We start from the raw sequence: 14,651 nt of genomic DNA, 5'->3' as shown, positions 1-14,651 counted from the left end.
TTCTACAGTGCTCACGATCACCACTGCCACACTCATGCAATGCCAAGAGTGGCAATCTACAAGAAGAGCTGCTTATCAGTAGGATGTATTTATAAAATGGGGGTTAGGCAGGGAGGTTAGCAAAGACAGCTAAAAATAGTCCTATAAGCAAACAAGTTTGCATAAGCCAATAGTTCATTAAAAAGTTGATATTTTCACATCATGACTATGAGAAATATTCAAGTAATGTGTCACCCAATTTGGGAGAATGTAGCCTCTCGTCTAAGAGTTCGCCACACACTTCCTCCTTTTCTCTTCTCTAGATTCTAACACAAAAAGTATCCAGGTCATTCGATGAGGCTGTACTTAAGGGTCCAAAAGGGCACAAGCATTTTATATAAAGTTGCCACGTACTAGCCACAGGTATGTAACCTAATCAGTATCCAACGCGCCAGACACCAAGATACTGAACCACCCATAATTCCTCTTTCAGGTCAGTAGAATACTTTCCCTGAGTGAAAGCGATCTCAACTAAGTCACAATGTCAAGGCAACAGGATACCAAAAACAGTTTAATATGCTCTGACTTAAATGCTAAACAAACATAACAGGATGTGAATTTATGCTTCTCCTCTCCCAATCCCAAGAGAGACCAAAAAAAAAAAAGGACACCAATCTTGAGGGTGTGAAGATCTCACTCCATAATCTCCCTGTTTGCCTGTTACTGGTTTTCTGGTTGTACCTTATCAAGTAGGCTGGCAGTGGCTCAGAAAAGCCAGAGTGATAAATTGTAACCCTTTCTTTTACTCAGGAGCAGTACTGTCCAGTACAAATATAATGTGAGCTGCAAAAGTCAGCCGCCTGTGTAATTTTAAATTTTTTAGGAGCCACCTTTCAGAAGGTAAAAATAAATAGGTGAAGTTAATTTTAGGAATAAACTTTACTTACCCCAATATATCAAAATATTATTTCAACATGTAATAAGTATAAAAAACTAGCAATGAGATAGTTTATATGCTGTTTTTCACACGAGTGTGTATTTTACACTTACAGCACATGGCAATGTGGACCAGCCGTATTTCAAGGACCCAAAAGCCACTTGTGGTCTGGCTACCATTTTGGACAGAGCAGCTCTTGAGGTCAAAAACTGCTGAAGTCATCAGTTTCTTAGTTTGCTTCTATGATGGATACACTGGTAAAATAGATCAACCAACTCAGACTGGGCAAGTCGCTAGACAGGGGACCTAGCAGTATCTTGAATGGGGGAACACACCCCATTTCAAAATAGGATCTGGGTCTTCATAGCTTTTAAGTTTATGTTTCGTATCAAGCAGTGACATTGCTGTTTACACGTTACTCAATGTACAAGTACTTGGTGTTTTCATGTTTGTTTTAAATAAGAGCCCAGGAAATTTTGGTCCCTGGGCAAACCTCTTCTCAGGAGCGATGTACCCTGTCCCTTCTCCCAAAGGAGCAGGAAATGGTCAGACATACCCCGCTGGCACGTGCCATACCTCCCATACATCGGGGACATCCCATTCCACGTGGTCTGTGTGTACTACGCAGGCATGAGAAATGAGATGCAGAGATGACCAGTGTTTGTGATGCCGCAGCCATGGGTGAGACAGTTAGAAAGATGACCTGATCTTACCAGTGTTTACCTACCTCTCAGGCTTACTGAAGACCAAGGTTAATAACAGAGAGAGAGCTCTTAGCAAACCGTAACGCGCTATACAATTCTAGTTATTATTATTGAGAAAGGACACCATTCCCCTCACCTGGAAGAGCAGATAGAATAAAGTAAAAAAAAAAAAAAAAAGTAACTTGAAACAGAGAGATGCTGAGTTGGGAGGGGGGTGAGAAGCCCACCAAAACACTGGTTGTTCTTGGAGGGCTTGTTCTCTTGAAAGGGTTCAAAGAGGCTTGAGGAACCTCCGTCACTTTTCCCTCGAAGTCTTGGCAGGTACTTAAAAGTAACCGTGACAGCTCGGAGTCCAAGCTTCCAGCCACCCCTGCTCTACCACCGGCCGCCTGTCCAACCAACCCACTGCCTTCCCTCATCCCAATGACGGCATAACTCAGGGAAAAGGTTCCAAGCAGTCAGACGACTTCTTCCCAGGGTTTAAATATGGCCTAAAAATGCGGCGCCACCGGGGGTACTGGCGCCTTCCCGGAGCGAAAGTCGCCGAGTCCCAGGGAGTCTGGCTCAAGGCTCGTCGCCGGCGCGAATGCCTCAGTGTTGGTTCTTGCGCTGCCCTCCCTCCCTCTCCGACAAAAACAGGGAGGCTCGCCGAGCCGCCGGGGTCTCCCTTTACCTGTCCAACCGCCTCGTCACGCCTGCGAACTGCTCTGGGCAGGCGGCGCTGACGACGTCCGAGGGGAGTCACCCACACAAAGGCGCCTTGTGCCTCTGCGCCCCGGGACAGGCAGCCGGGGCGCCGGGAAGGGCAGGGAGGGCGCCCCCGCGTCCGAGATCCGCACGCCCGGCCCCCTCCCTCCATTCAGAGGCCACCCCTACCCCGCCCCCGGTTTCAAGATGGGCCTCTCCTCGGCTTGTCACCACTCGCACCCCCGCAAGCAGGCACAAGAGCTAGGGGCGCACAAGCCAGTGGGAAGAAGTTTGCATTGTCACCGCGCTGCGCTCTCAACGCTCCTCACCTGCAGGAAGGGCTGAGCACCCCCTACCCCAGCTCCCCGCCAGCCGATGCCCGGGGTCGGAGACGCCGGGCCACCCCCCCCCCCCAGGCTCGCTCACCTCTAGTCCAGTCCACCACTTGTTTGGGGCTCCACTTGGTCACGGGCTCCATGGTGGATGGCTGGGCACCCAGCGGGGCTGGAGTCGGCGGTGAAGTCCTGCTGCCCGCGCCCGTTGCCCCTTCCCGGGAGGGCGCGCCCCGCGGCTGGTCCCCGCGCCCGAGCGCCCCGTCAAGGCTGCATGGCTGCCGCGGTCAGCGGGACATCCCAGCGCGGCTCAGCCCGGGCGGCGCGGCCCTCTCCCCGGCGCACGGGACAGCGGCGCGGCTCCTCCTCCAGCTGCCACCGTCCAGCTGCAGCTCCTCCTCCTCCCGCGGCCGCCGCGGCCGGGACCCCGGGCACAGCTGCTGCTCCTGGGCGACGGCAGCTGCTGAGACTCGGGGCTGTGAGCCCAGATCCCCCGGCCTCGGCTCCGAGCGGGACTCTCCCGGCCTTGCTGCTCCCCGCCGCCCCTCTGCGCCTCCGGCCGGGACCGCTGCCTCGGGTTCTCGGGCCGCGCGCTCCGCTCCCCCTCCAGCTCCTCCTCTGGGCTGCGAGCTCTCCCGGGTCCCCGCTCCTCGCGCGCCGGCGTCCGGAGTCTTCCCGCCCGCAGGTCCCACCTCCTGCGCCTCCCTGGCTGGCTGCAGCGGGGCGGGGAGGAGCGAAAAGCGAGCGCGCTCGGGTTACAAAGGTCCAGCTCCAGCCTGCGCGCTCGGAATAAAAGAAGGGGCGGGGCCGGACACCCAGCGAAACTCGTGGGAGGGGGCGGGGCCGCCCGGCCAGCCGACTCCGGTTACTTTCCCTCTCTCAGCGGGTCTCCGCACACTCGGAGTGGCCCGGGCCGGACTTTCTTTCTCAGGGGGCGGGTTGTAGATACGCGTGCATCCTGCAGAGCCCGTCGGCTTTGGTGAGGCCTGGGTCCTATTGGTAGCAGTACAGGCTGTCTGGCTGTGAGCAACAGTGCACTAAAAAAAGTAATAATAAAATCAAAACTAAAGTGAGACCTGCACGTTCTGTTCGCTTTAAGTGCTGTGGGTCAATACTGCTATGCGATTAAGCCCTCCTCCTTTTACATTTCTTAAGGGAAAATTATTTTATTTTATTTATATTTTGGATGACATTGTGACAATCTAATTCACTTCTTTTTAAATTTATTTTATTGAAGTATAGTTGATTTACCATGTGTTAACTTCTGTTCTACAGCAAAGTGATTCAGTTATACATATACATATACATTCCTTTTCATATCCTTTCCCATTACGGTTTATCACAGGACACTGAATACAATTCCCTGTGCTATACAGTAGGACCTTGTTTATCCATTCTCTATATAACAGTTTGCATCTGCTAATCCCAAACTCCCAATCCATCCCTCTCCCACCTCCCCTCCCCCTTGGCAACCAGTTCTCTATGTCTGTAACTCACTTCTCTTTTAATGCTACTGCAATATTTCAACTTTGCAACTAAAATGAATCATACTAAACTGGTAGCTTTTAGCGTTCTATATTGCCATACCGTAATATTCATATTTGCAAAGTGAGCTAATGCTCATTTGAATTAGTCATCAATCGTGAAGGGAAAGTTGTTAGCCAGCTCCAAAAAAAAAAAAAGATACTGTGTGCAGTTTCAGCGACTGACAGAAGGGCCCTTTTACTTTCAGGGGCTCAGTCGGGGGCCAGAGTTAACCCCGAACTGGGGGAAAATCCTAAATTTGAATACTTACCTCTCCTCCTTCAAGCCTCACTTCACCCCCTCCTCTCCAGCCCCAGTGAGCTCCACCTCCCACTCACAGATGCTCTGGCACTTAGTGATTCTTACCTTCCATTGCGTTATTTATTTACATCTTCCCCTTGGAGACTGTTAAGCCCTGGGAGGCAGAACTTACCTGATATTATATAGAGCTTTTTCTCCTCTCCCTCTTCCTACCACCTAGCTGGTACCACCTAGCAGGGAGTCAAAGGTGCGGTTCGTATTTATTCATTCACTGAATATATATCTGGATGCCTCCTGTGTGCCAGCCACTTCATTCATGAAATATCTGTTGAATTAGTATGATACGGACTATTTATACAGGTCAACTTGGATGCACATGTTGGAAGGACGGCTAGCAGAAAGCCTAAGCGTCTGTTGCGTAGTGTGGTGAGCTGGAGTACCCAAGAAGAAGAAACCTACTTTAAAAAGTGAAACATCGGACTCACCTTCCATGCAACTCATCTACAGCAGAGGTGCCACAACAACACAAAGACATGCAGTTATCAAATACAATAATTTTTTGTTGTCATTTTTTGAGCAAGAGTTGCTGGTTGACCAGGAAACTTGGTAAAGGCAATGACAAAATTCCAGATGGCGTAGTTGTCCTTCAGAAAAGAAATGACTTTTAAAACTTAATAACGTCAATTGTTCACCATCTTTTCTTTATGGAAGCAAGAAGGGAGCATCTTAACATCTGTCATTGGAGTCACTGGAAAATGTAACCAATCTTACCCACAACTTTAGTTAACAGCAATCACTGTATTTTGTATCATCTTTAATGATGATTAGTGTGACCACATAATTTATCTCCAAACCAAGATATTCCTGAATCTGAAAGGGGATTTATCAATACTTACATTGGAATCACATGAATAGATTGAGCCATATGGTCCCTGTAATTATGAAGAAAAAGTCAACTGTTAATGATTTTGCCACAGAATTTTACTTGATATTTTCATGATGTTTTCAAATTCATTTGCATTCATCATTACCAGAGAGTTAAAAGCTAAAATTCTGAGAGTCAAACAAGAGTTTGCAAAATTTCATTGCACTAAGTCAACACACTATCTGTATGTTGATGATAAATGCATCATTGCTGAAGAGGAAGGCCATGCTAAGATCTCCAACCCAGAAGACCAATTAACTATCTAAATGAGTTAGCAGTCTGTTTACACTTCAAGTCCTGAAGGCTAATTACTGCCTAAATAAGGCCTTCTACCTTAATTACAGTTGTTAGCACGTGAAAGTTTGAGGGAGGCCTTCTTGTCTGAAATGCAAACTTGAAGACATCCAGTGTCACTAATGGCAGATAATAAAGGCAGAATCTTAGGTAAATAGCTTTGGAAATTAAAGTGGATACAAAATGATCATTTATGAATGTGCTAATTTTTCTTCTCTGCTAGCTATAATCTTTGCCATCCTATTACATTGTATATGCATGCACATTACCAGACGAAGCCAGGCCATCTTCTTGAGAAGCAGAATTCCTCATGGGCAGCTGATGTTTACCACAATCCCTGACACAGAACAAAGAGCTGAATAAATCCTTTTTTTTTTAATTGAATTGAATTTGTAGAACTGATACTAGAGCCCAGGTTCCCTAGATTTCTCTTTTCAGCACCTTTATTTTTCTGACTTGGGGTCGCACATTTAGGTCATTTATTTATTCTGTACTTGTAAGGCACTAAACTAGGCACAGGGAGGGTTCAGAAACAAATGCCAAGTAGCCTTTGTAGATCAAAGATATCATGTGATTTTCAGAGGGTGGATTTTCTTCTCTGGTCTTTAATCAGAGGAAAGTACCCTGCTAGACCCAGACAGAGAGTTCTAAGGATCAATGTGATATCAACATTTTGAGCCAGTCCATATTTTATTAATTTTTTGAGAACTAGGAATGGAGCATTTTGAATTAGTAGTTATTACCATACTTTGTTTGATAAACACAAAAGGAGCAAAATAAGCAAACTTTTAAACAAATTCATCTGTAAAGACCCAGGCTCCTTCCCCAATTCAAAACAATGTTTTTCAGAATGAGAGAAAAAATGAAAAAAGGGAGCTGCTCCAAATAATCTACTTTATCTCACAATCTATGATCTTTCTCTTGATTATCACTTTTTTCCCATCACATTGCTTTTTGACTCTTTTCAGAACATTCAAAGTTACTTAACATTCTCTGCACATATTGTCTCATGTATGTCTCTTATGCCATCTTTTATCTTGAGAGATCCCAAACAATTCTTCAAAATGCTGCCTGGGAAATATCCTACTTGGTTTGCATTAAGCATTCTTATCTGTGACATTACCTCACTGCAAAGTCATCAGTTAAGTAAATTATCCAGGCTGCTGATGATCTTGTCTTTCATTCAATTCCATTTGGTCTGAATTCTTCACCCCATAGTCATGTAGTTATCTCCCTAAATATGCCGGGTTCCCTATCAGATAATTCAGGTAGGAAAGTCCTCCAACATTTTTTTTGTTTTTTTAAGTCTCACAGGGGCTGCCCTACTTATTCAAATTCTTCTGATCAGTTACATTAATTAAGTCCTCCTAACAGTAGGAAAGCTGATATTTGGCTCTCTTTAACTGAGCCCTATTTGTAACTCAGAGATCAATGTTGATTGGATAAATGTTCAAAAACTTCACCTATTTTAAATCAGACTTGGAGAAGTTGATGACACTTTTCCAGCACAAAAGAGAAGCATTTGACACTGTTAAATCCTCTTTTCCAGGATTTATAGCTGTATTTTTGAAGAGTTGTTATATGAGGCCATACCCAGAAAAGAAGTTGAGCTTCTTTATGTGCAACTGTTAAAGTAGCTAACAGGGGGAGCATGCTATAGACCAAAAAGAAACAATCAATCCTACACATTCCCCCACAGATTTATGCTACCTTTCCTTCCAGCTATCAAGTTGCGGAGTGTCCAGAAAGAACCAAATTCCATTTGCACCAGTGGCTCTTACAGTTTCAGTTTAACATTGTGGGGCTCAGCATCTCTCAACCAGTAAATCTGATGCCAAGAGTTTCAGACCCAACGACTTCTGTTTCAAACATACGTTCCATGTTGATAATGACACACAAAAGCTCAGGGTGAAAAAAGATTAATGTTTGTCGTGCTAAACCTAAAAATAAAACTATAAATTAGGCCAAGTAAAAATACTTTTTACATTTTTTTAATTGAAGTATAGTTGATTTACAGTGTTTCAGGTGTACAGCAAGGTGATTTAGTTATACACACACACATATATATGTATATATGTGTGTGTGTATATATATATATGTATATATATATATGTATATATATATTTCTTTTTCAGATTCTTTTCCATTCTAGGCTATTACAAGATTTTGAATATAGTTCCCTGTGCTATACAGTAGGTCCTTATTTTGTATCCATTTTATATATAGTAGTGTGTATCTATTAATCCCAAATTCCTAATTTATGCCTCCCCCCAACCCTGCTTTCCCCTTTGGTAACCATAAGTTTGTTTTCTATGTCTGAGTCTCTTTCTGTTTTGTAAATAAGTTCATTTGTATCATTTTTTAGATTCCACATATAAGTGATATCACATGGTATTTTTCTTTCTGTGTCTGGTTTACTTCACTTAGTATGATAATCTCTAGGTCCGTCCATGTTGCTACAAATGGCATTATTTCATTCTTTTTTATGGCTGTGCAATATTCCATTGTACATATATACCACATCTTCCTTATCCATTCATCTGTCGATGGACATTTAGGTTGTTTCCGTGTCTTGACTATTGTAAATAGTGCTGCTTAGAACTTTGGGGTGCATGTATCTTTTCTAATTAGAGCTTTGGTCTTTTCTGGGTATATGCCCAGGAGTGGGATTGCAGGATCATATGGTGACACTATTTTTAGTTTCTTAAGGAACCTCCATATTGTTCTCCATAGTAAACAAAGTACACTTTTAACATTAGAAATAAAATACAGATTTGAGGGTCATAAACACACTAAGCCACAATTTTACAAAATTCTCTAAAGTGTTAACAAGAAGAATGTAAAAATAATTTGTTTACTATTTTGTACTTTCCTAATTTGACTTTGGCATAACAGAGATATTTTATAATGCCACTTCAGATCAAATAGAAATATTTGACTTCCCTAGTGGTCCAGTGGCTAAGACTCCACGCTCCCAATTCAGGGGAGCCCAGGTTCAATTCCTGATCGGGGAACTAGATCCCACATGCTGCAATTAAGAGTTCGCATGCCACAACTAAAGATTCTGCATGTCACAACAAAGGTCCCACATGCCACAACTAAAGACCTGGCACAGCCAAATAAATAAATAAATATTTAAAAAAGAAAAAGAAATATAAATTCAAGTGCTCCAGACTGTAATTAAGCAGCTTTAGTGAACTTTGAGTTCAGTCTAAAGGGTGCTTGCTCTTTCATTACACAGTTACAATTGCACACAGAAGAGGAAACTTTCTTCTAGTTGTAACCTATCAAAGGTATTTAAATTCTGCAGCTCCTGCTATTCAACACGCCCACATTTTCACTAAAAGCACATTTACGCCTCCCATTTGGGATCCTTAGACATGTGAACCTGTAACAGGAGCCTATTCCTTAATTTTCCACAACTAGTCCCTTGTATTTGGAAATACTGTAATCATTGGGGATGGGGGAACGGTGGAAAGAAAAAGAACATATTAGAAAAGCAGGAAGTATTTCAGTCTACTTCGGCATCAAAAGGGAAAGGCTGAAAGTTAATACCAATCAGTGTTTTCCCGGAGGAAGTCAGATGATTCCACAGGATTTTAAGAGCACTCCCAAAGGTCTAATTGAACAGGAAAACTCACACTTGCTGCCTAAAAGTCAGCAAAATGGTTGTTAAAACCCACAACCAACTAACTCACAAATGCTAGCAACAGTAATTGTTTTACAGTAATCAGTTTACGGTATGCATTCCACTCTGGAACAAAAACTCCCAGATCAAATCTCTTTTTCCATTTGCGTTCCATATAAGTTTTGCTTTGAGTTACAGAGGAATGGGGTTGTATTCGTTCCTTTTCCACGTTGTTTTCCTTCTCCTGGGCTTAGCCCCAGTAAAACAACTGTGGGGTGAGGGTGTGGGGGATTGTAGGAGCTGGAGGAACCTCAGTTCAGAAAGCTCTTCGGTGGTTGAGCTCCTGCTACCTGGGTCCTAGGAAATCCTTGGTGCTGGGAGGAATGAAACAAAGGGGGGACCTGCATAACACCAGGGAGGCAAACCAGCAAGCCTCACCTCTGTCCTGCTCCAAATAATGTCCCCTGTGCATGCCACACGGTCACCAGCCAGGTGGAGCAGGAGATAAGAAGAGGAGAAATACGATGCTGGCCTCACCTGCGATGACCCAGGCAACATGGTCAAGGAGGCCAAGTCTGCCTCCTGTATCACCTCTGCTCCCAGGGCCACCTCCTCCCCCTTTGTGTCCATGTCTTGTGGTTAGATAACTTCATCTCTACTAAGATTCTGGCCTAAGATGGTCCTTTTCTCAGAGAATTCATCTTGAAGGAAAACTCTTTGAGATCCCAGCTGACTTTATGACCCCAATCCTGAAGTGGTCTATAACCAGCCCTGTAACCTTGAGAAAACCAGCTTCTTTGGGCCTATATATTGAGGATTTAGATCTAAAGGAACTCTGAGGATCCATCTAGCTTCAAAATTCCCTCTTCTGGGACTTCCCTGGTGGCGCAGTGGTTAAGAATCTGCCTGCCAATGCAGGGGACACGGGTTCGATCCCTGGTCCGGGAAGATTCCACATGCCGCGGAGCAACTAAGCCCGTGCTCCACAACTACTGAGCCTGCGCTCTAGAGGCCACGAGCCACAACTACTGAAGCCCGCGTGCCTAGAGCCCGTGCTCTGCAACAAGAGAAGCCACTGCAATGAGAAGCCTGTGCACCGCAACGAAGAGTAGCCCCCGTTCGCCCAACTAGAGGAAGCCCATGTGCAGCAATGAAGACCCAACGCAGTCAAAAATAAATAAATAAAATAAATAAATTTATTTTTTAAAAAAATTCTCTTTTCTAATGCTGCAATATCAGTTGTTGAGGGCAGACCGGGGCGGGGGGGAGGCTGTTTTGCATGAGGGACCTGAGCCCTTCCTTTCTGTCTACTGTAAATCTGCAGGACTCACTATAGTTGTGTAAACTGACTTGCTGATATTGGCTTTGAAAGTAGGATGTGGAATAATAGTAAGAGGAGAAAACAGAGATTCAGTATTCTGTATATTGTTTATAGATTTTAACACAGAGTGGAGATATGCAATTTGTCAGAATGAAGTTGTGCCATTTGTGAGAAGCTATCAATAATGTAACGATAGCAAATCATACTTCGGTTGTCAAACCAAGGGTCTCACTCCTGTCAGTATCAAAACAAAATAAACAAACATATTAAATGCACAGAGAAGTACTTATTACTATTGCTAGTCATCAGATGCCAACTCTGACTCCTCTTGAGGGTCTGGCTCCCCAAGAAAGAAATGTCACCTGGTGTGAATGGAGGTGCCCCAATTTCATTTAGGGCCCACACCACTGTCTCACTTCCTGTCCCCTTCGCCCTACCTTCTTCCCAGCCCAAGAGGTCTCATAGGCAAACACTATTTGAATTATAATTTCAATGTATTTTTTTTTTTTTTTTTTTTACAATTCCTATTCTATTTAATTCTGTGGCTCTTGGTCTTTTTTTTTCTTTTTTCCTACCCCTCAGATGAAAACATATCCACAAAATAGCCTCTAATTAAATTACTGTTTTACCAAATGTAAAAATCCAAAATCAGTGGTTCGGTTTTTCCAGAAAAAAATGTACTGGAAGTTTCTAGAACTAGCTCTGACCACATCTCTTCACCAAGTAATGATTCACCAAATCATTTCACCTCTCTGGGGTCAGAACCAAACCATCTACAAAGTCTCTCCCAGCTCTGTGTCATCCTAAATTTAACCATTGCAATGCTGCCTAACATTGTTTAAAGATCAACATAAATACTTTTGAGGATTGCCTCCTCCTACCCAAAAGAATTCCCAGATCCAAGCATGGCTTTAATCAGAACTTGATTTCTTTTTTAGCCTTCATTTCACTCTCACTGTGTAAAATAGTATGTCTTTCCGAGACAACAAGCTTCCATCCTTGTCTGTACAACTAGAAATGTCTCAGATATTCAAGACGCTAAACTCCCACCAATGCAGGGGAAGAAAAATACCTCTCCTGCTCCCCCTTTCCTCTTTAACACCTGACTCCATCAACAGCTTCTTCTATTTAGGGCAGGATCTAGGAGTAAGAATAAAATCTCCACATAAATGACAAGGTCTGAAATTTGATCATCTTTTATATGTTCTTTTCTTATTTCTCCTTCTGACAGCACTCGTTTCCATTGTTATTTGTTGTAAAAGTGGGAACAATTCAAAGAATGGTGCTATTTTCAGTTACTAATTAATCCACTAAGAAACTTAAAAGCATTCTTCCCTTCTGAGAAAAGGAGGCCTTATACAGTTGACAAGAGTCCTTTATCTTTAAAGGTCCAAAGGTTAAATCATTGTCAATCTCCAGTAGAGCTGCCGTACTTTTAAAGACTCACTAAAGGCTTCCCATGGAAGACTGCCCGAAGGGGAAGTCCAGTCGTGGAGAAAAGTTAAGTTTGATGAATTCCAAATTTACCATTTCAGTCATTAAGAGATAAGCCCTGGAACTGTCATCATACATGGGCCGCAAAGGGGAGCCTCTCATCTATTCTAGTCAAATATACAAATATTATAGCCAAGTAGCCAAAGAATTATCCTTCACCCACATTTCTCTATATGTTATTTCTATCCTCTGAACAGCCATACACAATCTCTCACCAGCTTTCGAAGCTAAAGTGGAGCTGACCGCAATTTTAAATGGTCATCCCACTGTACAGCATTTATGTGCAGACAGGCTTAAGTGGATTCCACACAGGAGCTACGTTTCTGTAGACTTTAGATGCCCCACCAAAAGTAACTTATTTGAGAACCAAAGGGGATTTTATTTTACCCCTGGGCCATGAAATTCCATTCTCCCAGTCACTTAGACAAATCATGTTCAATACAAACATGAAGTAATATAAATAATCTTGAATTCATCAACTAATCCCAGAAATGAAAAAAAAAATCTCAAATATTTTCATCTATGGAACCCTAAACAATGTTGACAGCATTGTGGAAAAGCAACCAAAGCAGGAAGAAAAGAGTAAGAAGAAACTTGAATTTTCAATGATTCTGTGTCCAAAAGTAACACTAAAAAGCAATTTAAAAAAAACAGCTGCAAAATAAGGCATAACAAGGCATTATATACTAACACACAATGAGTATAAAACAAGGTATAATTCATTGTGAAATATCTCTGAAACATACCATTTAATTTGCTTAATTTGCTCTTAAATGTATCTAAGTAATTATGGTGGTTTCTTTAGAATGTGCAAATTCTTTGATACCACCCCTTCAAAAGGTAGACTCTAAATTCTCCTCTCCTTGAGTGAGTGACTCTCTTCTAACAGAATATGGCAGAGGTGAAGATAAGTGATTTTGAGACCAAGGCTTACAGGACATGTGGCTTCTGCCTCTTGCTCTTGGATCACCCTCTCGGGGGGAAGCCAGCCTCCATGTCATGGGCATCCCAAGCAGCCCTGCAGAGAGGTCCAGGTGGGGAGGAGCTGAGGCCTCCTGCCAAAGACCAGCACCAACTTACCAGCCCTGGGAGTCAGCTTCCTTGGAAGGACTCCTTCAACCCCAGTCCACCCTCAGATAACTCCAGCCTTGGCCAGCATCTTGACTCCAACCTCATGAGAGACCCTGGGCTGAACCATTAGGTAGGCCGATCCTGGATCCCTGACTCATGGAAAGTGGGTGAGATAATAGGCATTTATTCAGTAGCTAAATTTGGGGTTAAGCTCTGCAGCACTAGGTAACTAATAGAGAATATTTGAACCATTTTTACATTAAGATTTCTTTCACATAAATATACAATATGTCACTATCTCAAACACTATTAACTTTTCCATTGTCAAACCCATCTCAATAGAATGTAAGCTGCCTGAAAGCAGAAAATTCCTGTTTTGTGCTGTGCATTTACAGTGGAAAACAGTGCATGGCACAGAGTGGGTGCTCAATAAATATTTCTTAAGTGTATGATTCATTTGACGAATTTGTCATAATCTCTATCAGATGAAGACTGCAGGTTAAAAAAAACATTTTCAACTACTGTTTCATCAGTAGTAAACGAAATAAAGTTCAGCAAGGGGGCTAAGTGGTAATAATATTTATAGTAAGGGTGGAATAGCCTTTCTAATGTTAAGATAATTTTCATTAGATAGATATAATATCTGTGAAATTTGTTGACAAAAGGAACAGGCTCAACTGGAGATAAATTCTATAATCTCTCCACGTAGTGTTAACAAACAAATAAGTACGAGAAGAGAATCCAATTAAAAAAGAACAAACAAAAACCAAGATAATAACACACACAAACACACACACACCCCACCCCAGAATCCAGTGTGGGAGAATGGACTAAACTTCTCTAAATCGTGTGATTAACTCTATCCATAACTTGAAAATGCTGAGGGACCATAACATGAGTACAATGTGGTAAGTCTTCTCAGCACCAAAATAAATAGTACAGTGTTCATTTTCAACACTTACAAAGCTGTTGCTTTCCTGTGTTTACTACAGACTCAGATATGTCCATTGGTTTTCTCCATTTCAGTAGCTTTCCTATTTGCATCTAAAGACCCATCTAGTCAATCTAATTATTTTCTACCCATGTCCAGCTAAATCTTTCTCTATTACATTACCTCTTTTTTAAAGTCGTACAATTCCTCTGTACTCTTCCATGGCAGTCATTGTGTCATTTTATTTTCTTTGTACCCACTGGACATAAAAGAAATGCTTAGTAAATGACTATGCTATATTTTAGCATTCAGGTCTAAGACAGCTTTAAAAAGTCTGCGCTTATCTTGTTATCAATTCAACAAGGAGTTGATATCTACCACCAGCCCCTACTGTTCTAGGTGATGTAAATGAAACAAGATTTTTTTAATTAGATAATCTTTTCTAAAAGGAAATATAACCCACCCCCAAAATGTTACTGTAATAGAAAAGATCATCACACTAGTCTTATGTTAGGCAACTGGGGAAGTTGTATATTAATTAATTCAATTTCCTAGCTGAATTA

At 42.6% G+C, this 14,651-nt stretch overlaps 1 protein-coding gene across 8 annotated transcripts in view; it reads right to left on the bottom strand.

Annotated features, from left to right (window-relative positions):
- Positions 1–14,651, bottom strand: part of CNKSR3 (CNKSR family member 3) — a 169,243-nt gene that overhangs the window by 96,879 nt on the left and 57,713 nt on the right. For 5 of the 8 annotated variants that reach the window (XM_059940960.1, XM_059940963.1, XM_059940955.1 and 2 more), the window contains 2 exons: positions 5,913–5,980; positions 2,734–5,356 (listed from right to left, as the gene is read on the bottom strand). In XM_059940960.1, coding sequence (XP_059796943.1) covers positions 2,734–2,785 — 52 coding nt within the window. In that variant the 5' untranslated portion in view covers positions 2,786–5,356; positions 5,913–5,980. The remainder of the gene's footprint in view (positions 1–2,733; positions 5,357–5,912; positions 5,981–14,651) is intronic. The other 3 variants (XM_059940959.1, XM_059940957.1, XM_059940961.1) reach the window with 3 other exon arrangements.

The sequence above is a fragment of the Balaenoptera ricei genome, chromosome 12 (genome assembly GCF_028023285.1).
Source record: "Balaenoptera ricei isolate mBalRic1 chromosome 12, mBalRic1.hap2, whole genome shotgun sequence".
Lineage (NCBI taxonomy): Eukaryota > Metazoa > Chordata > Mammalia > Artiodactyla > Balaenopteridae > Balaenoptera > Balaenoptera ricei.
Note: the sequence above shows the minus strand (reverse complement) of the source record. Positions and strands in the feature narration are given on the sequence as shown.